Raw genomic sequence first — 25,380 nt, 5'->3', positions numbered from 1 at the left:
AAGCACTATCAGATATGCTAAAGGGACTGGTTTAAGAAGATGAAGAATAAGAGTGTGAAAGAGAGGATCACAAATACAAAGGGGAAAATGAACAAGTGCCTACCAATAATAACTTTAAATGTAAATGGATTAAATGCCACAATCAAAAGACATACAATAATTGAATGGATAAGAAAACATAATCACACATATGCTGCCTACAAGAGACCCACCTCAGAAAAAAGAACCTACACAGACTGAAAATAAAGGAATGAAAAAAAATATTCCAAGAAAATGGACAGAGAGAAAACAGGGGTAGAAATACTTATATCAGACAAAATAGATTTCAAAACAAAGGCCATAAAAAGAGGCCCTGAAGGACACTTTTCAATGCTCAAAGTAAGAATCCATGAAGAAAACATAAACATTGTAAACCTATATGCACTCAACAAAGGAGCACCCAAATATATAAGGCAAATCTTGGAGAACTTCTAGAAAGAAATATACAGTAACACACTGGTAGTAGGGGATTTTAACACTGCAATCTCAAAACTGGGTAGATCTTCCAAACAAAACATCAACAAGGATATTGTGGAACTGAACAATGAATTAGATCAAATGGACTTAATTGACATATATGGAACCTTTCAACCCAAAGAAGCAAAATACACATTATTTTCAAATGCACGTGGAACATTTTCAAAGATAGACCAGATGATAGGACACAAAACAAGCCTCAACAAAGTCAAGAAAATCTAAATAATAGCAAGCACATCTCAGACCTCAAGGGCTTGAACCAAGAAACCATGCTCAAGGAAAGAACTCAAAAACATTCAAATTCATGGAGACTGAATAGTATACTATGAAACAATGAATGAGTCAAGAATGAGATCAAAGAAGAAATTGAAGTTTCTGGAAACAAATGAAAATGAACATCCAACCATCCAAATCCTATGAGATACGGCTAAGGATGTCCTCGGAGGAAAGTTCATAGCAATAGAGGCCTACCCAGAAAAGATAGAAACATTTCAAATAAGCGACCTAACCCTCTAGCTTCAAGCACTGGAGAAAGAACAAGAAACAAAGCCCAGAGCAAGTAGAATAAGAGAAACAAGAAATAAGATCAGAGCAGAACTGAATGACATAGAGACTAAAATAGCAATTCAAAGGATCAACCAATCCAGGAGCTGATTCTTTGAAAATATAAACAAAATTGAAAACCTTTAAACAGACTCATCAAGAAAAAAGGTGAGAGGACCCAAATAAATAGTATCAGAAACGAAAGAAGAGAAATGACAACTAATACCATAGAAGTACAAAGTATTATAGAAAATTACTATGAAGGATAATATGCCAAAAAATTTGAAAACCTCGATGAAATGGACAATTTCTAGAAAAATATAATCTTCCAGCAACTGAATGAAGAAGGAGTAGAAAGCCTGAACAGACTGATAGCACCTAGTGAAACTGAAGCAGTAATCAAAAAACTCCCAGCACATGAAAGCCCTGGACCAGTCAGATTCACAGGAGAATTTTAGAAAACATTTAAGGAAGAGCTAACCCCTATCCTTCCCAGAGGAGTCCAAAAAAAATCCAAGAAGAGAGAATTCCAAACCCTTTTTTGAGATCAACATCATCCTAATCCCAAAACTAGATAAGGACACAACAATGAAAAAAATCTACAGGCCAATTTCGCTGATGAACATAGACACTAAAATCCTCAACAAAATATTGGCAAACAGCATCGAGTAATACATTCAAAAGATCATCCACCATGATCAAGTAGGATTCATTCCAAGGATGCAAGGAGGCTTCAATATTCACAAATCAATAAATGTAATATGTCACTTAAACAAAATGTGAGACAAGAAACACATGATCATCTCCATAGATGCAGAAAAAGCATTCAATAAGGTACAGCACCTATTTATGATAAAAACACTCAGCAAAGTGGGGAAAAGGGGACATACCTCTACATAATAAAGGCCATATATGAAAACCCTACAGCCAACCTCATACTCAATGGGCAAAAATGAAAAGCTTTCCCACTAAGTTCAGGACCAAGACAAGGATATCCGCTTTCCAGTTCTATTCAATGTACTACTGGAAGTCTTAATTACAGTTATCAGACAAGAAAAAAAAATTAAAAAGCATCCAAGTTGAAAAGGAGGAAGTAAAAATATAATTGTTTACAGAAGACATGATAGTGTACGTGGAAAACCCCAGAGACTCCACGAAAAAACTACTTGACTAAATAAGTGAACTTGGCAAAACAGCAGGATACAAAGACCATATTCAGAAATTGAAGGCATTTTTGTACACCAAAAATGAAATATCAGAAGCAGAAATCAGGAAAAAAAATCCCATTTGCTATAGCAACAAGAAAAATAAAGTACCTCAGAATTACCTTAACCAGGGAGGTAAAAGACCTGTACACAAGAAATTATAAAACACTAAAGAAAGAAATTAAGGAATACACACAAAAAAAATGGAAGCATATACAATGTTCATGGATTGAAAGATTTAACATCATCAAAATATCCATATTATCCAAAGCAATTTATAGATTCAACGAAATCCCTATTAAAATACCCTGACGTATTTCTCAGACATAGAACAAACATTTTAAAAATTTACATGGAACTATAAATGAACCCAAATAGCCGCAGCAATTTTGAGAAAGAAAAACAAAGTAGGAGGAATCACAATATCTGACATCAATCTATATTAAAAGGCCACTGTAGTCAAAAGAGTCTGATACTGGCATAAGAATGGACACATAGATCAATGAAACAAAATACTGAGCCCAGAATTAAACCCATGTCTCTATGGTCAATTAATATTCAACAAGGGTGGAGAAGAATAAAAGAGAGTAAAAATAGCCTCTCCAAAAAATGGTGTTGGGAGAGATGGAGAGCTACATGCAAAAAATTGAAATTTCACCACCAACTGACACCATACACAAAAATAAACTCAAGATGGATGAAAGACTGAAATATAAGTTGCAACACCATAAAAGACCTAGAGGAGACTATAGGCAAGAAACTGTCAGATATCCCATGCAGCAATATTTTCACTGCTATATCCCCTAGAGCAAAGGGCATAAAGGAAAAATTAAACAAATAGGCCTTTATCAAAAATGAGAGGCTTCTGCATGGTTGAAGAAAACATCAATAAAATCAAAAGGGAACCCACCATATGGGAAAATATATTTGCCAATGATACCTCAGACAGGGGTTTGATCTCCAAAATATATAGAGAACTCACATGACTCCAATCCAGGAAGACAAACAATCCAATTTAAAAATGAGCAAAGGACCTGAACACGCACTTCTACAAGAAGGACATAAACAGGGCCCACAGACATATGAAAGGATGCTCAGCATCACTAGCCATCAGAGAAATGCAAATTAAAACCACAATGAGTTACCACTTCACACCAGTCATAATATCCATTATAAATAAATCAACAAACAGGTGCTGGGAAGGTTGTGGAGAAAAAGGAATCTTAGTACACTGTTGGTGGGAATGCAGACTGGTGCAGCCACTATCGAAAAGTGTGGAATTTCCTCAAAAAGCTAAAAATTGAACTGCCTTTTGACCCACTGATTCCAATGCTGGGATTATACACTAAGATTCCCAAAACACTAATTTAAAAGAGCCTATGCACCCGAATATTCATAGCAGCACAATTTACAATAGTCAAGTGCTGGAAGCAACCTAAATGCTCATCAGTAAATGAGTGGATCAAAAAACTATGGTACATTTACACAATGGAATACTACGCAGCAGAAATAAAGAACATGCTACTACCCTTTGTGACAGCTTGGATACATCTGGAGAGCATTATTCTAAGTAAGCCAGACAGTGAAAGACAAATACCATTTGATCTCACATATAAGTGGATCTTAATCAGCAAAGCAAGCCAGCTACTAATATATGACCAGCAACATTTAAAGAAAGAAGAATCCAACGGAGGAGGGATGGAGGGAGGGAGGTGGCCAGCTAGGAGGGGAAAGGAGAATGGTCAGATCAAGGAATAGGTGTGAAGGACACATGGACGAAGCCAAGGTGGGGAAGAACTGTCGGGGGGATTGATGGGGGGCAGGGGAAAGTGGTGGTAGATAAATATAGACAAATGTATTTGAAAAATTAAAAAATAAATATATTAATTAATTTAAAATTAAAGTCTAAATAACTGTTTAAAAAGAAAAAAAAAACTGGTAAAATAGTGTCTGAGATCCAAAAGCATTCAATCCGTAGGAAAATATGTTTGTCGGACATGAAGTTTTAGTTTTCTACTTAACTTTGTCTCATTGATTTAAAACTAAAAGAGTTGTTTCTACAATAAAAAGACAATGAATAAATATATATCAACACTAAATGTAAATGTAAATGGACTAAATATTCCATTCCAAAGACTCAGGGTAGCTGAATGAATAGGAAAACATGACCTGCATATATGTAGTCTAAAACAAACTCACCTCAGCACATAAGATCTACATAGGCTGGAAGGAAATATGAGAAAAAGTATTCCAAGCAAATGGACTTCAAAAAAATACACAGTAGGAATACCAATATCTGACAAAACATGCTTTAAAACAAAGTCCACAATGACAGACAAAGTAAGTCACTGCATAATACACAAGGGAGTAATCCAATAAGAATATATAACCCTTATAAACATATATGCACCCAACATAGGAACACATAAATATATAAGGGAAGACTTGGAGGACTTTGAAAAGGAGACCAACAGCAATACAGTCATTGTAGGAGATTCTAACACCCCTCTGTCAACAAAGAATAGATCATCCAAACAAAAAAAAAAAATCAGCAAGGATATTGTGGCATTTAACGACACTCTAGATAAAATGGATTAATTGATATTCATAGAGCATTTCACCCTGAAAACAAAATATACATTTTTCTCAAATGCACATGGAACATTTTCAAAGATAGGTGAATCGTAGGACACAAAACAAGCCTCAGCTAATTCAAGAAACTTGAAATCATATCAAGCATCCTCTTGTGTCACAGTAGCTTGAAACTAGAAACCAAACTCAAGAAAAGCTAAAAAAACATTCAAGTACATGGAAACTAAATAACATGTTATTAAATAATGAATGGGTTAACAAGATCAAAAAAGAATTCAAAAAGTATTTAGACACAAATGACAATGAACACACAACAACACAAATCCTATGGGGCACAATGAAGGCAGGCATAAAAGGAAAGTTCACAGCATACAAGCCTACCAAAGGAAAAAAAAAAAAAAGAGAAAGAAAGAACAATCTCAAATACCCTACCTAATCTTAAATCCACAAAAACTACAGGAACAACAACAACAACAACAAAATTCTAGAAGGAGTAGAAAGAAGGAAATAATCAATATCAGAGCTGAATTAAATAATATAGGGACAAAAAGAAAAAGAAAAAAGAAAGACAATTCAAAGGACAATAAATCCAGGAGCTGATTCAATTAAAAAGATAAATAGATACAAAGATGGCGGAGGAGTGAAAGGGAGTCACGCTGACCTCCTCCCAAAACCAAACTGGAATTGCAACTAAATAATGGAGTAATCACCTGGAAAGCAGTGGAGCGATAGTGGGAGAGGAGCCTTGGTGCCGCGGACAGTGGATTCTACTCTCACACATCCCAACGGGTGAGAATTGCGGTGGAGTCTCGAGAGGGTGGGCTGGGTGCGCACGGGCACTGGCACCAGAGGGACACTGAAACGGCCAGTTAGCGTCCCCCCGAGAAGAACGGGGTCTGAATCATAAACAGGAACCCCTAAACTATAGCAGCTAAAGCCGAGAAAATACAGACAAAACGCAACCCCAAAAAGCTTAGCGGTGCTCTCTGCCAGAGACAGGTGGCTGGGGATGCAAAAAGACATTTAAAGGGCAAACGCAAAAGTTGCAGCGGCAGCCACCCTCCTTGATCGCTGGATAGAGGCGGCAGCAGGGTGGGCTGGTGCCTGGGAAAAGACTGGTGAGGAAAACTTTGTGAAGAGAACTGACACAGCAGCCAGTGGAGCCCGGGTGATAACGCACTTCCCACTCTGCAGCTACCATCTCGCTCAGGCATAAGGGAATCAATTAACCTGCCTTTTGTGTGCTCCGCACACAGCTTGTACGCGTGTGAGCTGCGGGGCTGAGTGCAGATTGGTCGGGAGAGCCTTGAGGAGAGACTGGAGACGGAGGCGTTGGAGAAAGAACGGGAGGAGGAACCGGGGAGTCCCGACTCCCTCCCCATTCGGTAGTCTCCATTGTGGGCTGGAAAGGCGCGACCCCAAAGAGGCAGAAGCGGGGCGCGCATGAACCAGACTGCCTGCGATTGAAACGCAGTCCACACAGGGGTTGGATCCTTGGCCGAAGGGGTCACAGAACTGCCCAGAGGCCCCTGAGGGGAGACTAGAAACTGAGGCATTGGGGAAAGAACAGAAGGAGGAACCGGAGAGTCCCAACTCCTTCTCCTTGCCGAAGTCTCCATTGCGCGGGAAGAGGCCACACCCCCAAAGAGCCAAAAGCCGAAAAGCAAACATAGACACCCCCAAAACACTCAGAGCAGGCGCGCACACTTGCACCGAGTGACCGGCATGGGTTGGCAAGCGTGTGTGTGACCCACGCGGGCTGGGGAATGCTTGCACCTGCTGGCAAGGCCTCACACAGACTGGCACCCATACGGCCTGCGAGGGAGTGCACAGAGGGGCAAGGGCAGGCGTAAATTGACCTACCCGCCGCGATTGCAGAGCGGCCCACAAAATAAGTAGAGCTGCCCAGAGTCCCTGGAGGAGAGACCAGAAACAGGATTAACCAGAGAGTCCTAGAGCTGATTTCCTCCCATTTCCGTAGTCCCCATTTGGCGAGGGCAAGCAACGCACCCAAAGAGCCAAAAGCAGGGAAAACACACAATAGAAGACCCTAAACTGACCAGTGCCGTGAAGCTCCCGTGCCAGGGAGGCTAGATGAGTATGGGAGGTAGCGAATAAGCCCCCTGGCCTGGGGCAAGCACATGCGAGCCCAGGCAGGTGGGGGACCCTGCCGCGCTGGGAACGCGATCAAGGAGCCCGCGTGAGAGCGCAGAGAGATCCCAAAATATAGCTCAGCCCTGACTGAAAGGGTCACAGAGCTGCTCCAAGCAGGAGTCAGACACAGGCATTAGACTCCTGAAAGACTCAAACAAACAACCCAAGGCTGTATAGGGTCAACAACTGACATCATCAGAGGCAAGCCCAGAAAGAAAAGTAATGGACAAAAATACTTAACAGACCCTCACAAAAATGGGAAGAAAAAGAAGTTCCCCTCAAATGAGTGGAAAAGGGGACTCCCCACAGAGAGAGCTCAATGAAATAGAGGCAAGGGAACTATCAGATATGGAATTCAAAACAATGGTACTAAGGAAGCTCAATGAGCTCAGCCAGCTCAAATAGAACTATGATAAACTGCAGAGAAACTATCAGGATCTTACAGCAAACTATATCAGCCTAGAAAAGGACGTAGAAACTATCAAGAAGACACAAGAGGATATGAAGAATACCATTTCTGAATTGAAGAACACAGTCGAAGGAATCCAAAGCAGGCTGGATGAAGCTGAGGATCGAATCAGTGAGATGGAAGACAAGGTAGAAAAAAGCTCCCAGAAAGAGCAAGAAATGGAAAAACGACTCAAAAAGAATGAAGAGGCATTTAGGGAAATGCAGGACAACCTGAAACGCAATAATATCCGTATAATAGGGATACCAGAAGGAGAAGAAGATGAGCAAGGAATAGAGAACCTCCTCGAAAAAGTAATGATGGAAAATTTCCCTAATTTGAGGAGAGAAAGGCTCTCATGGATCCAGGAGGCACAGAGGACACCACTCAAGAGGGACCCAAGGAGGTCCACTCCAAGACACATCATCATTAAAATGGCAAATGTCAAAGAAAAAGAGAGAATCCTCAAGGCAGCAAGGGAGAAGGAGAAAGTAACATACAAGGGGGCCCCGATACGCCTAGGAGCTGACTTCTCAACAGGAATACTACAAGCCAGAAGGGAATGGCAACAAATATTCCAAGCCATGAAAAGCAAGGGCCTACAGCCAAGGCTGCTCTACCCAGCTAGGCTCTCCATTAAAATAGATGGAGAAATACGGAGTTTCCCAGACAAAAGAAAGCTAAAGGAATACATCTCTACCAAACCAGCACTCCAAGATATGCTAAGGGGACTGGTTTAATCAGATGAAGGAAAAGAATGAGACAGAGAGGAACACAAGTACAAAGAGAAAAGATGAGTAAGTTTCTATCAGTAATATCTCTCAATGTGAATGGACTAAATGCCCCAATCAAAAGACACAGGGTAGTTGAATGGATAAGAAAACATGACCCAAACATATGCTGCCTACAAGAGACCCACCTCAGAGCAAAAGACCTACAGAGATTGAAAGTAAAGGGATGGAAAATAATATTCCAAGCAAATGGACATGAGAAAATGGCTGGCTTGCCATACTTGTATCAGACAAAGTAGATTTCAAAGCAAAGGCCATAAAGAGAGACCCAGAGGGGCACTTTATCATAGTTAAAGGAAGAATCTATCAAGAAGACATCAACATTGTAAACTTATATGCTCCCAATATAGGAGCCCCCAAGTTTATAAGGAAATTGTTGGATGACTTCAAAAAAGATATAGATAGCAACACACTGATAGTAGGGGATTTCAACACCCCACTGTCAAAAATGGACAGATCTTCCAAACAAAACATTAATAAACATATCGTGGCGCTGAATGACACACTGAATCAAAGAGACTTAACTGACATATATAGAACCTTACATCCCAAAGAATAAAAATACACATTCTTTTCAAATCCTCATGGCAGTTTTTCAAAGATAGACCACATGATAGGACACAAAGCAAGCCTCAGCAAATTCAGGAAAATTGAAATAATACCAAACTTTTTCTCAGACCACAAGGCCTTGAAACTCGAAATCAACCTCAAAGAGAAACTTCAAAAACTTGGAAACTGATCGACACTGAACAGTACACTATTCAACAATGAATGGGTCAATAATGAGATAAGAGAAGAAATCAAAAAAATTCTGGAAACAAATGATAATGAAAAGACAACTGTCCAAAACCTATGGGACACAGCAAAGGCGGTCCTGAGAGGGAAGTTCATAGCAATACAGGCTTACCTTAAAAAGATAGAAACATTTCAAATAAAAGACCTAACACTACAACTTCAAGAACTGGAGAAACAACAACAGATAAATCCCAGAGCAAGTAGAAGGAAGGAAATAGTCAAGATTAGAGCAGAACTGAATGACATAGAGACAAAAAGAACAATTCAGAGGATCAACAAATCCAGAAGCTGGTTCTTTGAAAAGATAAATAAAATTGACAAGCCTTTAAGCAGACTCATCAAGAAAAAAAGGGACAGGACCCAAATTAATAATATCAGAAATGAAAGAGGAGAAATAACAACTGATAACATGGAAATACAAATGATCATCACAAACTATTATGAACAATTATATGCCAAGAAATTTGAAAATCTTGATGAAATGGACAAATTTTTAGAAAAGTATAATCTTCCAACACTGAAGAAGGAAGAAACAGAAAGCTTGAACAGACCGATAACAGTTGGGGAAATTGAAGCAGTCATCAAGAAACTCCCAGCACACAAAAGCCCAGGGCCAAATGGTTTGCCAGGAGAATTTTACAAAACATTTAAGGAAGAGCTAACCCCTGTCCTTCTCAGACTATTATAAAAAATCCAAGAGGAGGGAAGACTCCCAGACTCCTTCTATGAGGCCAGCATCACCCTGATCCCAAAACCAGATAAAGACCCTACAAACAAAGAAAACTACAGGCCCATTTCGCTGATGAACATAGATGCTAAAATCCTCAACAAAATATTGGCAAACCGCATCCAGCAATACATTGAAAAGATTATCCACCACGATCAAGTGGGATTCATCCCAGGGATGCAGGGATGTGTCAATATACGCAAATCAGTAAACGTGATACAGCACATCAAAAAAAGAAAAGACAAAAACCACATGATCATCTCGATAGATGCATAAAAAGCATTTGAGAAGGTACAGCACCCATTTATGATCAAAACACTCAGCAAAATGGGAATAAATGGCACATTCCTCAACGTAATAAAGGCCATATATGAAAAACCTACAGCCAATATCATACTCAATGGGCAAAAACTGAAAGCTTTCCCACTAAGAACGGGAACACGACAAGGATGTCCGCTCTCACCGCTTCTTTTCAACATGGTATTCGAAGTCCTAGCCACAGCGGTCAGACAAGAGAAAAAGATAAAAGGCATCCAAACAGGAAGGAGGAAGTAAAACTATCATTGTTTGCAGATGACATGATAGTGTACATAGGGAACCCTGTAAACTCTACCAAAAAACTCCTCAACCTAATAAGTGAATTTAGCAAAAAAGCAGGATACAAAGTCAACATTCAGAAATCAAAGGCGTTTTTGTACACCAGCAATGCAATAGAAGAAGAAGAAATCAGAAAAAAATATACCGTTCGATATAGCACGAAAAAAGATAAAGTACCTAGGGATAAATTTAACCAAACACACAAAAGACCTGTATGCAGAAATCTATACCACATTGAAAAAAGAAATTAGGAAGACACAAATAAATGGAAGCATATACCGTGCTCATGGATTGGAAGAATTAATATCCTCAAAATGTCCATACTACCCAAAGCAATTTATAGATTTAATGCAATCCCTATGAAGATACCAATGAAGTATTTCACAGAAATAGAACAGACATTTCAAAAATTTATATGGAACCATAAATGACCCCGAATAGCCGCAGCAATTTTGAGAAAGAAACACAAAGTAGGAGGGATCACAATACCAGACATCAAACTCTACTACAAAGCCACCATACTGAAAACAATCTGGTACTGGCACAAGAACAGAGCCATAGACCAGTGGAACAGAATAGAAAGCCCAGAAATAAGCCCAGGTCTCTATGGACATCTAATATTCGACAAAGGGGGCAGAAGCATAAAATGGAGCAATAACAGCCTCTTCAACAAATGGTGTTGGGAGAGCTGGACAGCTACATGCAAAAAACTGAAATTGGATCATCAGCTGACAACATACACAAAAATAAACTCAAGATGGATAAAAGACTTAAATATAAGTCGCAACACCATCAAAGTCCTAGAGGAGAACATTGGCAGGAAACTCTCAGATATCCCACGCAGCAATTTTTTCACAGATATGTCTCCTAAAGCAAGGGACATAAAGGAAAGAATAAACAAGTGGGACCTCATCAAAATAAGAAGCTTCTGCATGGCAAAAGAAAACATCAGCAAAATGAAAGGGAGCCAACTGTATGGGAAAATATATTTGCTAATGATACATCAGATAGAGGTTTGATCTCCAAGATATATAAAGAACTCACTCGACTCTACTCCAAGAAGACAAACGACCCAATCAAAAAATGGGCAAAGGACCTGGGCAGATGCTTTTCTAAGGAGGAGATACAGAGGGCCCAGAGGCATTGGAAAGGATGCTCAGCATCACTAGCCATCAGAGAAATGCAGATCAAAACCACCATGAGGTACCACCTCACACCGGTCAGAATGGCCATCATAAACAGATCCACAAACAACAGGTGCTGGCAAGGCTGTGGAGAAAAGGGAACCCTAGTACACTGTTGGTGGGAATGCAGAGTGGTGCAGCCAATATGGAAAACAGTGTGGAATTTCCTCAGAAAGCTGAAAATGGAACTGCCTTTGAACCAGCGATTCCCCTGCTGGGAGTATACCCTGAGAACACCAAAACGCCAATACAAAAGGACCTATGCACCCCAATGTTCATAGCAGCACAATTTACAATAGCCAAGTCTTGGAAGCAACCTAAATGCCCATTAGTAGAAGATTGGATCAAAAAATTATGCTACATATACACAATGGAGTACTACGCAGCAGAAAGAAAAAAAGAAGTACTAAACTTTGCAACAGCATGGATGGAACTGGAGAGCATCATGCTAAGCGAAATAAGCCAGGGGGCGAAAGACAAATACCATATGATCTCACCTATAAGCGGAACCTAACCAACAATGCAAAGATGCAAGGAAAATATGACCAGCAACATTGAAAGGAAAAGAAATCAACAGAGACAAGAGAGAAGCGGGGGGCAGTGAAGGGGAAAGGAAGGGGAAATTCAAGGAACATATAGCAAGGACTCATGGACAAAACCAAAGGGGAAGAGCTGAGGGACGGAAGATGGGAGGGGACAAAGGAAAGAGTTGGGGGGGAGGCAGAGACAAATGTATTTAAAAAGTAAATTAAAAAAAAATTAAAAAAATAAATAAATAAAACTGATAAACCTTTAACCAGACTTTTTTTTTGAATAGTTGAAAATATTTTCATTTTTTTATTTTAACAATTTTAATTTATTTTGTATTTAGTTTTTCTGTTTTGTTTTTTAAAAATTAATTAATTTATTTTTGAAATACATTTGTCTCTGTCTTTCCCCCACCACTTTTCCTTGCCCCTTCCCCCCTCCTGCCCTCAACCCTTCTGCTTTGGTTTTGTTCATGAGACTTTGCTATATGTTCCTTGCTTTTGCCTTTCCCTTCCTTTTTCACCGCCCATCCCTCCCTCCTTCCCTCTTGTCTCTGTTGGTTTCTTTTCCTTTCAATATTGCTGGTCTCATTTTCCTTGCGTCTTTGTATTGTTGGTTAGGTTCTGCTTATAGGTGAGATCATATGGTATTTGTCTTTCGCCCCCTGGCTTATTTCGCTTAGCATAGCGCTCTCTTGTTCCATCTATGCTGTCGCGAAGTTTAGTAGTTCGTTTTTTCTTTCTTCTGTGTAATATTCCACTGTGTAAATGTACCATAATTTTTAACCAAACATCTACTTATGGGCATCCAACTCTTAGCTATTGTCAATTGTGCAGCTATGAACATTGGGGTGCATAGGTTCTTTTGAATTGGCATTTTGGGATTCTTAGGGTATAGTCCCAGCAGGGGAATCATTTGATCAAAAGGCACTTCCATTTTCAGCTTTTTGAGGAAATTCCATACTGCTTTCCACAATGGGTGTACCAGTCTGCATTCCTACCAACAGTGGACTACGGTTCCCTTTTCTCCACAGCCTCGCCAGCACCTGTTGTTTGTTGATCTGTTTATGATGGCCATTCTGACCGGTGTGAGGTGGTACCTCATGGTGGTTTTCATCTGCATTTCTCTAATGGCTAGTGATGCTGAGCATTCTTTCAAATCTCTCGGCCTTCTGTATCTCTTCCTTGGAAAAGTGTCTGCCAAGGTCTTTTGCCCATTTTTTGATTGGATCATTTGTCTTCTTCTTGTGGAGTCGACTGAGTTCTTTATGTATTTTGGAGATCAAACCTCTATCTGATGTATCATTAGCAAACATATTTTCCCATAAGGTTGGCTCCCTTTTCATTTTGCTGATGTTTTCTTGAGCAGAAGCTTCTTATGTTGATGAGGTCCCACTTGTTTATTCTTTACGTTCCATCTCTTGCTTTAGGAGACATAGCAGTGAAAAAATTGCTGCGCGGGATATCTGAGAGTTTCCTGGCTATGTTCTCCTCTAGGACTTTTAGGGTATTGCGGCTTATATTTAAGTCTTTTATCCATCTTGAGTTTATTTTTGTGTATGGTGTCAGCTGTTGATCAAATTTCAATTTTTTACATGTAGCTGTCTAGCTCTCCCAACATCATTTGTTGAAGAGGCTATTATTACTCCATTTTGTGCTTCTGCCTCCTTTGTCAAATATTAATTGCCCATAGAGACCTGGGCTTATTTCTGGACTTTCTGTTCTGTTCCACTGGTCCATGGATCTGTTCTTGTGCCAGTACCAGATTGTTTTGAGGATAGTGGCTTTGTAGTAGAGTTTGATGTCTGGTATTGTGATCCCTCTTACTTTGTTTTTCTTAAAATCGCTGCAACTTTTCAGGGTCATTTATGGTTTCATATAAATTTTTGAAATGTCTGTTCCATTTCTGTGAAATATGTCATTGGTATCTTCATAGGTATTGTGTTGAATGTATAAATTGCTTTGGGTAGTATGGACATTGTGATGATATTAATTCTTCCAATCCATGAGCACGGAATATCCTTCCATTTATTTGTGTCTTCCTTAATTTCTTTCTTCAATGTTGTATAGTTTTCTGTGTACAGATCTTTTACCTCCTTGGTTAAATTTATTGCTAGGTACTTTATTTTTTTTTTTGCTATATTGAATGGTATTTTTTACTGATTTCTTCTTCATCTATTACATTGCTGGTGTACAAAAATGCCTTTGATTTGTGAATATTGACTTTGTATCCTGCTGTTTTGCCAAATTCACTTATTAAATTGAGGAGTTTTTTTGGTAGAGTCTACAGGGTTCTCTATGTACAGTATCATGTCATGTGCAAACAATGATAGTTTTACTTCCTCCTTTCCTATTTGCAAGCCTTTTATTTCTTTTTCTTGTCTGACTGCTGTGGCTAGGACTTCCAATACCATGTTGAAAAGAAGTGTGAAAGTGGACCTCCTTGTCGTGTTTCCGATCTTAGTGTGAATGCTTTCAGTTTTTGCCCGTTGAGTATGATGTTGGCTGTAAGTTTTTCATATATGGCCTTTATTACCCCATTTTTCCCATTATGCTGTGTGTTTGGATCATAAATGTGTGCTGTAACTTATTAAATGCTTTTTCGGTGTCTATCAAGCTGATAATGTGGTTTTTGTCTTTTCTTTTATTTATGTGAAGTATTATTTTTATTGACATGCATATATAGAACCATTCCTGCATCCCTGGGATGAATCCCACTTGATTGTGGTGGATAATCTTTTGAATGTATTCCTGGATGCAGTCTGCCTATATTTTGTGGTAGATTTTAGCATCTATGTTCATCAGCAAAATTGGCCTGTAGTTTTCTTTGTTTGTAGGGTCTTCATCTGGTTTTGGGATCAGGGTGATGCTGGCCTCATAGACAGAGTCTGGGAGTCTTCCCTTCTCTTGGATTTTTTGGACTAGTCTGAGAAGTACAGGGGTCAGCTCTTCCTTAAATGTTTTATAAAATCCTGTGATACCATCTGGCCCTGGGCTTTTGTGAGTTGGGATTTTTTAAATTACTGCTTCCATTTCCCCAGCTGTTATGGTCTGTTCAAGCTTTCTGTTTCTTCCTCCTTCAGTGTTGGAAGATTATACTTTTCTAGAAATGTGTCCATTTCATCAAGGTTTTCAAATTTCTTGGCATATTATTGTTCATAATAGTTTCTTACAATCCTTTGTGTTTCTGTGGTATCAGTTGTTATGTCTCCTCTTTCGTTTCTGATATTATTTATTTGTGTCCTCTCCCTTTTTTTCTTGATGAGCGTACTTAAAGGCTTGTCAATTTTATTTATCTTCTCAAAGAACCAACTTCTGGATTGGTTGATCCTTGGAATTGTCCTTTTCGTCTCTATATCATTCATTTGTGCTCTAATTTTGACTATTTCCTTCCTTCTACTTGCTCTGGGATTTATATGCGCTTGTTTTTCCAGTTCTTGAAGTTGTAGTGTTAGGTCTTTTATTTTAAATGTTTATATCTTTTTTAGGTAAGCCTGTATTGCTATGGACTCACTCTTAGGATTGCCTTTGCTCTGTCCCATAGGTTTTGGACTGTTGTCTGTTCATTTTCATTTGTTTCCAGAATTGTTTTGATTTATTCTCCTATCCCATTATTGACCCATTCATTGTTTAAAAGTCTACTGTTCAGTCTCCATGAGTTTTAAATTGTTTGAAGTTTCTCTTTGAGGTTCATTTCCAGTTTCAAGTCCTTGTGGTCTGAGAAAAAGTTTGGTATTATTTTTTAATTTTCCTGAATTTGCTGAGGTTTGTTTTGTGTCCTATCATGTGGTCTATCTGTGGAAAACTTCCATGAGCATTTGAAGAGAATGTATATTTTACTTCTTTGAGGTGTAAAGTTTTATATTTGTCCATTAAGTCTATTTGATTCAGTGAGTCATTCAGTTCCACAATATACTTATTGATGTTTTGTTTGGAAGATCTGTCCATTGTTGACAAGGGCTATGTTGAAATCCCCTACTATCAGTGTGTTGCTGTCTATATCATTTTTGAAGTTGTCCAAGATTTTCCTTATCACCTTGGGGGCTCCTATATTGGGAGCATATAAGTTTACAATATTTATGTCTCCTTGATAGATTCTTCCTTTATGTATGATAAATTATCCCTCTGAGTCTCTTTTTATGGCCTTTGTTTTGAAATCTATTTTGTCTGATTTAAGTATTGCAACCCCTGCCTTCTTCTCTTGCCCATTAACTTGGAATATTTTTTTTCCATCCCTTTACTTTCAATCTGTGTAGGTCTTTTGCTCTGAGGTGGGTCTCTTGTAGGACTTTCTCTATCCGTTGCTCCTCTTCTTCTAGTTCTGTTATCCCTGTTCGCAGATATTTCCGCATTTCAGGTTGTCCTGAATTTCCCTAAATGCCTCTTCATTCTTTTTCAGTTTTTTTTCCATTTCTTATTCTTTCTGGGAGCTTTTTTTCTACTTTTTCCTCCATCTCACTGATTCGATCCTCGGATACATCCAGTCTGCTTTGGATTCCTTCTACTGTGTTCTTCAATTCAGAAATGGTATTCTTCATATCCTCTTGTGTCTTCTTGATAATTTCTATGTCCTTTTCCAGGTTGATATAGTTTGCTGTAAGGTCCTGATAGTTTCTCTGCAGTTTCTCATAGTTATCTTTGAACTGGCTGAGCTCATTGAGCTTCCTTAGAGCCATTGTTTTGAATTCAGTATCTGATAGTTCCCTTGCCTCTATTTCATTTAGCTATCTCTGTGGGGAGTCCTCTTTTCCACTCATTTGGGGGGCAATCTTTTTTCTCCCCATTTTTGTGAGAGTCTATTAAGTAATTTATTTATTTATTTATTTATTTTTGCTTCTGCTTTAATTGATCTAAGTTTCCTGACTTTGTGGATTAAACCTCTATGGTAGTAGGCAGGTCCATTTATTTATTTATTTATTTAGTCTTTACTTTTCTTTGGAGCCTGCCTCTGTTGCTGTGAATTGTTGACCCTATATGACCTTGAGTCATTTGTTTGAGCTTTCCAGGAGTCTATTGTCTGTGTCTGACTCCTACCTTTGGCAGCTCTGTTACCCCTTCGGCCAGGGATCCACTCTTTCTCTGGATCGCTATGCACTCTCACGCTGGCTCCTTGAGCATTCTCCCCGCCCGGCAGGATACCCCACCCGCCTGGGTACTTATTCGCCCGACCTCACGCACTCTTCTGGTGCTCGAGCTTGGTGGGCGCCCCGAGACTGGTCAGTTTAGGGTCTTCTATTGTCTGCTATCCCTGCTTTTGGCTCTTTGAAGGTGTCACCTGCCCATGCAAAATGGAGACTACAGAAATGGCAGAAAGTCAGCTCCAGGACTCTCCGGTTAATCCTGTCTCCAGTCTCTCCTCCAGGGTCCCTGGGCCGCTCTGTGACACCTTCAGCCCAGGATCCACTATTTCTGCAGACTGCCCTGCACTTGTGGGCTCGCACGTGCGCTGGTTTATGCCTGCCCTCTCTGATCTGTGCACTTCCATGCAGGCATTGGGGGAGCCAATATGCAAGAGCCCTCGCCAGCCTGTGTGGTTGGGGTCCACACACGTGCTGGCGAATCCTCGCCGGCCACTAGAAGTGCACATCTGCACTGGGTGGTTTTGGGCTGTCTATTGTGTGCTTTTCAGCTTTTGGTTCTTTGGGGTCATGGCCTGCCCATGCACAATGGAGACTACAGAAAGGAGAAGGAGTTGGGATTTCCTGGTTCCTCCTCCTGTTCTTTCCCCAGTGCCTCCATTTCCAGTCTCTCCTCAGGGTTCTCTGGGCAGTTCTGTGACTCCTTCGGCCAGGGATCCACTATTTCTCTGAACTGCATTGTATTCACGGGCCATCTGGCTCCCCCGCGCCCACTACTGCTTCTTTGGGGGTGCGCCCTGCCTATGCAAAATGGAGACTACGGACCAGAGAGGAGTCCGGATTTCCCAGTTCCTCCTCCCATTATTTCTCCTAAGCCTCCGTCTCCGGTCTCTCCTCAAGGCTCTCCCAGCCAGTCTGCACTCAGCCCCCCAGCTCACACATGCACAAGCTGTGTGTCGAGAGCACAAAAGGAAGGTTAATTGATTCCCTTTCTGCCTGAGTGAGATGGTAGCTGCAGAGCGGGAGCTGCATTATCACCGGGACTCCACCGGCTGCTGTCTCAGTTCTCTTCACAAAGTCTTCCTTACCAATCTTTTCCCTGGCACCAGCCCACTCTGCTGCCGCCTCTACCCAGAGATCAAGGAGGGCGGCTGCCACTGCAAATTTTTGCGTTGGCCCTTTATATGTCTCTTTGCATCTCCAGCCACCTGTCTCTGGCAGAGAGCACCCCTAAGCTTTTTGTAGTTGCATTTTGTCTGTGTGTTTTCCTGGTTTCTGCTGCTGTAGTCTAGGGGTCCCTGTTTATTATTCATATCCTTTTCTTCTCAGGGTGAGCTAACTGGCCATTTCAATGTCCCTCTGGTGCTGGTGCCCTTGGGTGCCCAGCCCACCCTCTCGAGACTCCACCGCACTTCTCACCCGTTGGGATGTGTGAGAGTTGACTCCACTGTCTGTCCGCAGCTCCAAGGCTCCTCTCCCTCTATCTTTCCATTGCTTTCCAGGTGATTTCTCCACTATTTAGTTGCAATTCCAGTTTGGTCTTGGGAGGAGGTCAGCATGACTCCCATTCACTCCTCTTCCATCTTTGTCTGTCGTCCTTAACCAGACTTTTCAAGAAAGAAAGAGAGAGGATCCAAATAAATAAAATCAGATATGAAAGAGAAGTAACAAATGATAGCATTGAAATTCAAAATTATCATAAACAATTATATGCCAAGAAATTGAACAGCCTGGGAGAAAGTTTTTTGAAACATAAAACCTTTCAAACCTGAATCAAGAAAACAAAAACAAAAACAGAAAGCCTGAACAGACTGATAACAACTAGCAAAATTGAAGCAGGAAAAAAACAAAAACAAAAAACAAACAAAGAAAAAAAACAACAAACCTCTGGCACACAAAACCTTAGACTAGATGGTTTCACAGGTGAACTTTGCCTAACATTCAAATAAGAACTAACTCCTATCCTTTGCAAACTATTCCAAAAAATTCAAGAAGAGGGAAGACTGCCAAACTCTTTTTATAAACCTAGTATTGCCCTAATTTCAAAATCAGGTAAAGACAAAAGAAAGAAAGAAAATTCATCTCTGATGAATATAGATGCTAAAATCTTCAACAACATATTGGAAATCCAGATCCAGCAACACATTGAAAAGATCATACACCATCATCAAGAGGGATTTATTCTCGGAATGCAACGTTGGTACGACATTCACAAATCAGTAAATGTGATTCACAACATAAAGAAAATGAATGATAAACACCACATGATCACATCCATAGATGAAGAATAAGCATTTAATAAAATTCAGCAACTCTTTATGATGAAAACACTCAGGAAAGTGGTAATAGAGGGAGCACACCTCAACATAATAAAGGCCATATATGAGGCACCTATTGCTAGTGTCATACTCAATGGGAAAAATCTAAATTTTCCCCCTTAAGATCAGGAACAAGACAAGGGTTTATGCTTTCACCACTCTTATTCAACATAGTACTCAAAGTTCGAACCAGAAAAATCAGACAAGAAAAATAAATAAAAGGTATAAAAATTGGAAACAACAGCATAAAACTGTTCTTATTTGCAGATGGTGTGAGAGTGTACATAAAAAACTCTATAGTCTCCACCATAAAACTACTCAATCTAATGAGTGAAATTTGGCATAATAGTGGGATACAAAGTCAATTTTCAGAGACTGATGGCATTTTTCTGTACCAACATTGAACTATTAGAAAGATAAACTAGGAAAAGTTTCCCAATTAATACAGCAACAAGAGCCCTAGCTCATGTGACTCAGTGAATTTAGTGCTGGCCTGTGAACTAAAGGGTTGCCAGTTTGGTTCCCAGTCAGAGCACTAGCCTAGGTTGCAAGCCATATCCCCTGTAGGAGGCATGTGAGAGGCAAACACACATTGATATTTCTCTTTCTGTCTTTCTCACTCAATTTCCCTCTGTCTAAAAATAAACAAATAAAATCTTAAAAATAATGTTTAAAAATAGCAAGAAGAAAAATAAAGTACCTAGAAATAAATTTAACCAAGGAGGCAAAGGGCCTATTCTCAGAAAACTATAAACACAGAAGAAACAAATTAAGGAAGATACAAATAGTTTGAAGCATATACCATGTTCATGGATTGAAAAGATTAACATCATTAAAATGTCCATACTACCCAAAGCAATCTATAGACTTGCAATTCCTATTAAAATACCAATGGCATATTTCACAGATCTAGAGAAAACATTTTTTAAAAATGTATATGGAACCAAAAAAAGACTCCAGTGTCTCAGCAATCTTGAGTAGGAAGAACAAAATTGAAGAGACCACAATACCTGATATAAAATTATACTACTAGGACACTGTAATCAAAAAAACCTGGTGCTGGCAAAAGAACAGAGACATAGACTAATGTAACAGAATAGAAAGCCCCAAAATAAACCCATACCTCTATGGTAAATTAATATTTGACAAAGGGGCATGAGCATACAATGGAGTAGAAATAGTCTCTCCTTTTTATGTTATTTCATTTTTATTTCTTAAAAGATTTTATTTATTTATCTGTTTGTTTATGTATTTATTTATTTATAAAGAGAGTGAAAGAGAAGGGGAAAGAGAGGGAGAGAAACATCAATGTGTGGTTTCCTCTCTCATGCCCCCCACTGGGGATCTGGACCATAACCCAGGCATGTGCCCTGACTGGGAATCAAACCAGCAACCCTTTAGTTCGCTGGCCAGCAATCAATCCCCTGAGCCACACCAGCCAAGGCTATTTTGGTTTTTTACTTTTAAGTATATTTTATTGATATGCTATAATTGTTGTCCCATTTTTTTCTCCCCTTTATCAGGCTTTCCCTGGTACCCCCATTCCTTCCAGCATTCCCCCTCCTTAGTTCATGTCCATGGGTCATACATGTAAGTTCTTTCCTTCTCCATTTCTTACACTACTGTTAACCTCCCCCTGTCTATTTTGTACTTATCAATTATGCTTCTTATTCCCTGTACCTTTCCCCCCATTCTAATCCTCCCCCCTTCCTGCTGATATACCTCCATGTGACATCCATTTCTATTATTCTGTTCATGTTCTGTTTGCTTAGATTTTTTGTTTCTGTTTTTCCTTTTTTTTAGGTTCAGTTGTTGATAATTGTGAGTTTCTTGTAATTTTACTGTTCATACTTTTGATCTTCTTCTTTTTCTTAGATAAGACCCTTTAACAGTTCATATAATAAGGGCTTGGTAATGATAAACTCCTATAACTTGACATTATCTGGGCATCACTTTATCTTCCCTCCCATTCTAAATAATAGCTTTGCTGGATAGAGTAATCTTGGATATCAGCCCTACCTTTCCATAACTTTGATTACTTCTTCCTGGCTCCTTCTTGCCTGCAAGTTTTCTTTTGATAAATCAGCTGAGTGTCTTATGGGAACTCCTTTGAAATTAACTTTCTTCTTTTATCTTGCTGCTTTTAAGATTCCCTCCTTATCTTTAATCTTTGGCAATTGAATTATGATGTGTCTTGGTGTGTTCCTCTTTGCTCCAATTCTTTTGGGACTTTCTGAGCTTCCTGAACTTGCATGTCTATTTCCTTTGCCAGATTGGGGAAGTTTTCTTTCATTATTTTTTTTCAAATTAGTGTGAAATTTCTTGCTCTTCCTCTTCTCCTTCAGGCATCCTTATGATTCATACATTGGAATGTTTAAAGTTGTCCAAGAGGTTCCTAAGGCTCCTCTCATTTTTTTGAATTATTGTTCCTTCATTCTGTTCTGATTGAATATTTATTTCTTCCTTTTGTTCTAAAACATTGATTGAGTCCTGATTTCCTTTCCTTCACTGTTGGTTTCCTTTATATATATTTTTTTTTATTTCACTTTGTATAGCCTTCACTTCTTCCTTTATTTTGCAGCCATACTCAAACATTTTTGTCAGCATCCTAATTACCAGTGTTTTGAACTCTGCATCTTAAAGGTTGGCTATCTCCTCGTCACTTAGTTCTTTTTCTGGAGTTTTGATCTGTTCTTTTATTTGGGGAATATTTCTTTGTCTCAATGTACCTGTTACATTGTAAGGGGTAAAGTTTTGGGTATTCACAAGGTCAGGGCAATCCACTTTGCTGTTTTGTGGTGCTGTATATAGGGAAGGGTTTACAGAGGGAACGATGTCACTTGCTCAGCTCTTGCCTAACTTTCAGTCACTTCCCTCACTTCCAACAAGTGAATTGCATCCTTTTTGATGCTGCCCTGATTCCTGGGTGAGTGGGCATGTGTACATTCTAGGACCCCGTAGGCCCTTCCAATGGACTCTTCTGTGAGACTAGCAGTTTCTCCTGCCACAACAAACCCCATTGGATTTACAGCCAGGAGTTTTGAGACTTTATTTTTCTGGTGCTGGAATCCTGGGTTGTTCAGCCTGTCTCACTCCCCAGTTGTTCCTCCTGGTTTATCCACATGCAAATGTCAGACTGTCCCATCCACCAGCCACTATCTTGCCCACCCGGTCCATGAGCCACAACTGTGCCACACATCTTCTCCACCTCAGCTACCCATCTCTGCCCCTCCTTCCAGTCTGTATGAATGTTTTTTCTTTAACTCCTTGGTTGTTGGACTTCCATAGTTTGATTTTCTAGCAGATTTGGTTGTTTTGTGTTTTTAAATTGGTTGTTATCCTTCTTTTGGCTGTGTGAGGAAGCAAAACATATCTACCTATGCTTCCACCTTGGACAGAAGTCAAAAATACTCTCTTCAATAAATGGTGTTAAGAAAATTGGACTGGTACATGCAAAAAATATAACTAGACAATCAACTTAAACCTCTGAGTTTACACCAAAATAAACTCAAAATAGATAAAAGACAAATATAATTTGAGATACTATAAAACTTCTAGTGGAAAACATATGCAGTAAAATTTTAGATATCCCATGTGACAATATTTTTGCTAATATATTTCCTAGGGCATGATAAATAAAGGAAAAATGAACAAATGAGACTACATCAAATTGAAAAAAAAATCCGTATGTCTAAAGAAACCATTATCAAAATGAAAAGGAATCTGATGATATGAGAGAACATATTTGCCGATTATGCATTGGACAAGCATTTAATCTCCAAAATATATAAAGAACTCATATGACTCAACACCAGGGAGATAAACAATCCAATTAAAATATGGATGAAGGACCTGAATGGACACTTCTCTGAGGAGGACATACAAATGGCCCATAGATATATGAAAAAAAAAAAAAGCTCATTTCCAGCCATCAGAGAGAAGCAAGTTAAAACCACAATGAGATATCATCTCACACCTATCAGAATGGCCATCATTAATAAATCAACAAACACCAAATGCAGGCAAGGATGTGAAGATAAGGGAACACTTGTGTAATGTTGGCAATGGAGATTGGTGAAGTCGCTGTGGAAAGCAGTATGGAGTTAACTCAAAAAATTAAAAATAGAATTGCCTTTGACCCAGTGATTCCATTTCTGGAAATATACCCTAAGAATCCCAAAACAACAATTCAAAAAAAAAATTACGCACCCCTATGTTCGTAGCAGCGCTATTTACAATAGTCAAGTGCTAGAAATGATCTAAGCGCCAATCAGTAAATGAGTGGATTAAAATACTGTGGTACATTTATACAATGGAACAGTAGGCAAAGAAAGAAATGAGGAAGGCCTATCTTTTGCAATAGCATGGTTGGAACTGGAAACTATAATGCTATGTGAAATAAACCACTCAGTGAAAGACAAATACCATATGATCTCACTTATAGGAAGAATCTAATGAACAAAATAAACTAACAAGCAAAATAGAACGAGACACATGGAAACATGGAACAGACTGACAGCTGCCAGTGGGAAGAGGGAGGGGGGTTATGATGGCAAGAAGGGGAAGAGATCAAAGAACATGTATGAATGACACATGGACTTTGACAATGGTGTGGGGTTGACTGTAGGAGTGAAGGTTAAGCTGGGCAGAGGAGGGCAAACAGAGAAAGATTGGGACAGCTTAATAGAATCACAATAATAAAAAAGTAAAAAATAAAAACATCACATAATTTTAAGAGTTTTTTTCTTTCTTTTTTAAGAAAGACTTGGGGAGGTTCTTCTACGGAACCTGCTCCTTCCTCATCGTGCTGGTCAACAAGGCACTGCTGATGACCTACGGCTTTCCATCACCAATTGTTCTTAGAGGTAGACAGATGGCAGCTACCATAATGATACTGTGTGTGTCCAAGTTAAATAAAATAATTCACTTCCTTGGTTTTGACAAGAAAATTCCTATTAAGTTTGCCAATGTTCACAGTGCTCAGGAAATTTACCATTCCACTCACTTTACTCTTAGAAACCATAATACTCAGGAAACAATACTCCTCAATCATTGTCAGTGTCTTTACCATCATTCTCGATGCTTTAATAGCAGCTGGTTCTGACCTTGCCTTTAACCTGGAAGGTTATATTTTTGTATTCCTGAATGATATCTTCATGGCAGCAAGTAGAGTTTATACCAAACAGAAAAGGGATCAAAAGGAGCTAGGGAAGTGCTTTTTTACAATGCCTGTTTCATGATTATCCTGACCCTCATTCTTAGTATCTCCATGGGAGACTTTCAACAGGCTACTGAATCCACCCAATGGAAGAATATTCTATTTATCATACAGTTTTTTCTTTCCTATTTTTGGGGGTTTCTGTTGATGTACTCCACAGTGTTGTACAGCTATTACAACTCGGCCTTGACTACAGTAGTGGTTGGAAACATCAGGAATGTATCCATTGCCTACACTGGGATGTTAGTTGGTGGAGGGTACATTTTCTCTGTGTCAAACTTCATAGGGTTAAATATTTGCATGAAAGGGGGCTTGAGATACTCCTTTTTGATTCTGAGCAGCCGGTTAAAGCCTAAACAACCTGTGGACAAAGAAAACATCCTTCCGGATTTGAGGAGTTAGACACTGGGGCAGAATTGCAGATGGACTTGCTGTCTGGCGGCTATGGGGCGGGGGTCATTCCCAGATGTGGGAAAGTGAAGCCAGATGTCTGAGGTGTGGGACATCCTCTGGTGAAAGCAACAACAAAAAAAGTCTGCAAAATGAGGAAATCTACATCACATGCACTGCACAATGAGCCATTATCGCCCTGAGAAATGTGTCCGCGCAAAGTGTTACCAGCCAAAAGTAATTCTTCCTAAAATAAGCCACTCTTTAAAGGGATTGTTTTCAGGGGTCCAGGGGTCG

At 39.4% G+C, this 25,380-nt stretch overlaps 1 protein-coding gene across 1 annotated transcript in view; it reads left to right on the top strand.

Annotated features, from left to right (window-relative positions):
- LOC129082153 (UDP-N-acetylglucosamine/UDP-glucose/GDP-mannose transporter-like) overlaps positions 1-25,095 on the top strand; it is a 37,499-nt gene extending 12,404 nt beyond the window's left edge. Inside the window, 3 exon segments of the mRNA XM_054587886.1 lie at positions 24,235-24,428; positions 24,430-24,570; positions 24,828-25,095. Coding sequence (XP_054443861.1) covers positions 24,235-24,428; positions 24,430-24,570; positions 24,828-25,095 — 603 coding nt within the window.
- Positions 25,096-25,380: the final 285 nt, after the last annotated feature.

The sequence above is a fragment of the Pteronotus mesoamericanus genome, unplaced genomic scaffold, assembly GCF_021234165.1.
Source record: "Pteronotus mesoamericanus isolate MK-2021 breed Mesoamerican mustached bat unplaced genomic scaffold, CSHL_Meso_final scaffold_12, whole genome shotgun sequence".
NCBI lineage: Eukaryota > Metazoa > Chordata > Mammalia > Chiroptera > Mormoopidae > Pteronotus > Pteronotus mesoamericanus.
The sequence above is the reverse complement of the archived record's forward strand: the minus strand, read 5'-3'. Positions and strand labels throughout refer to the sequence as shown.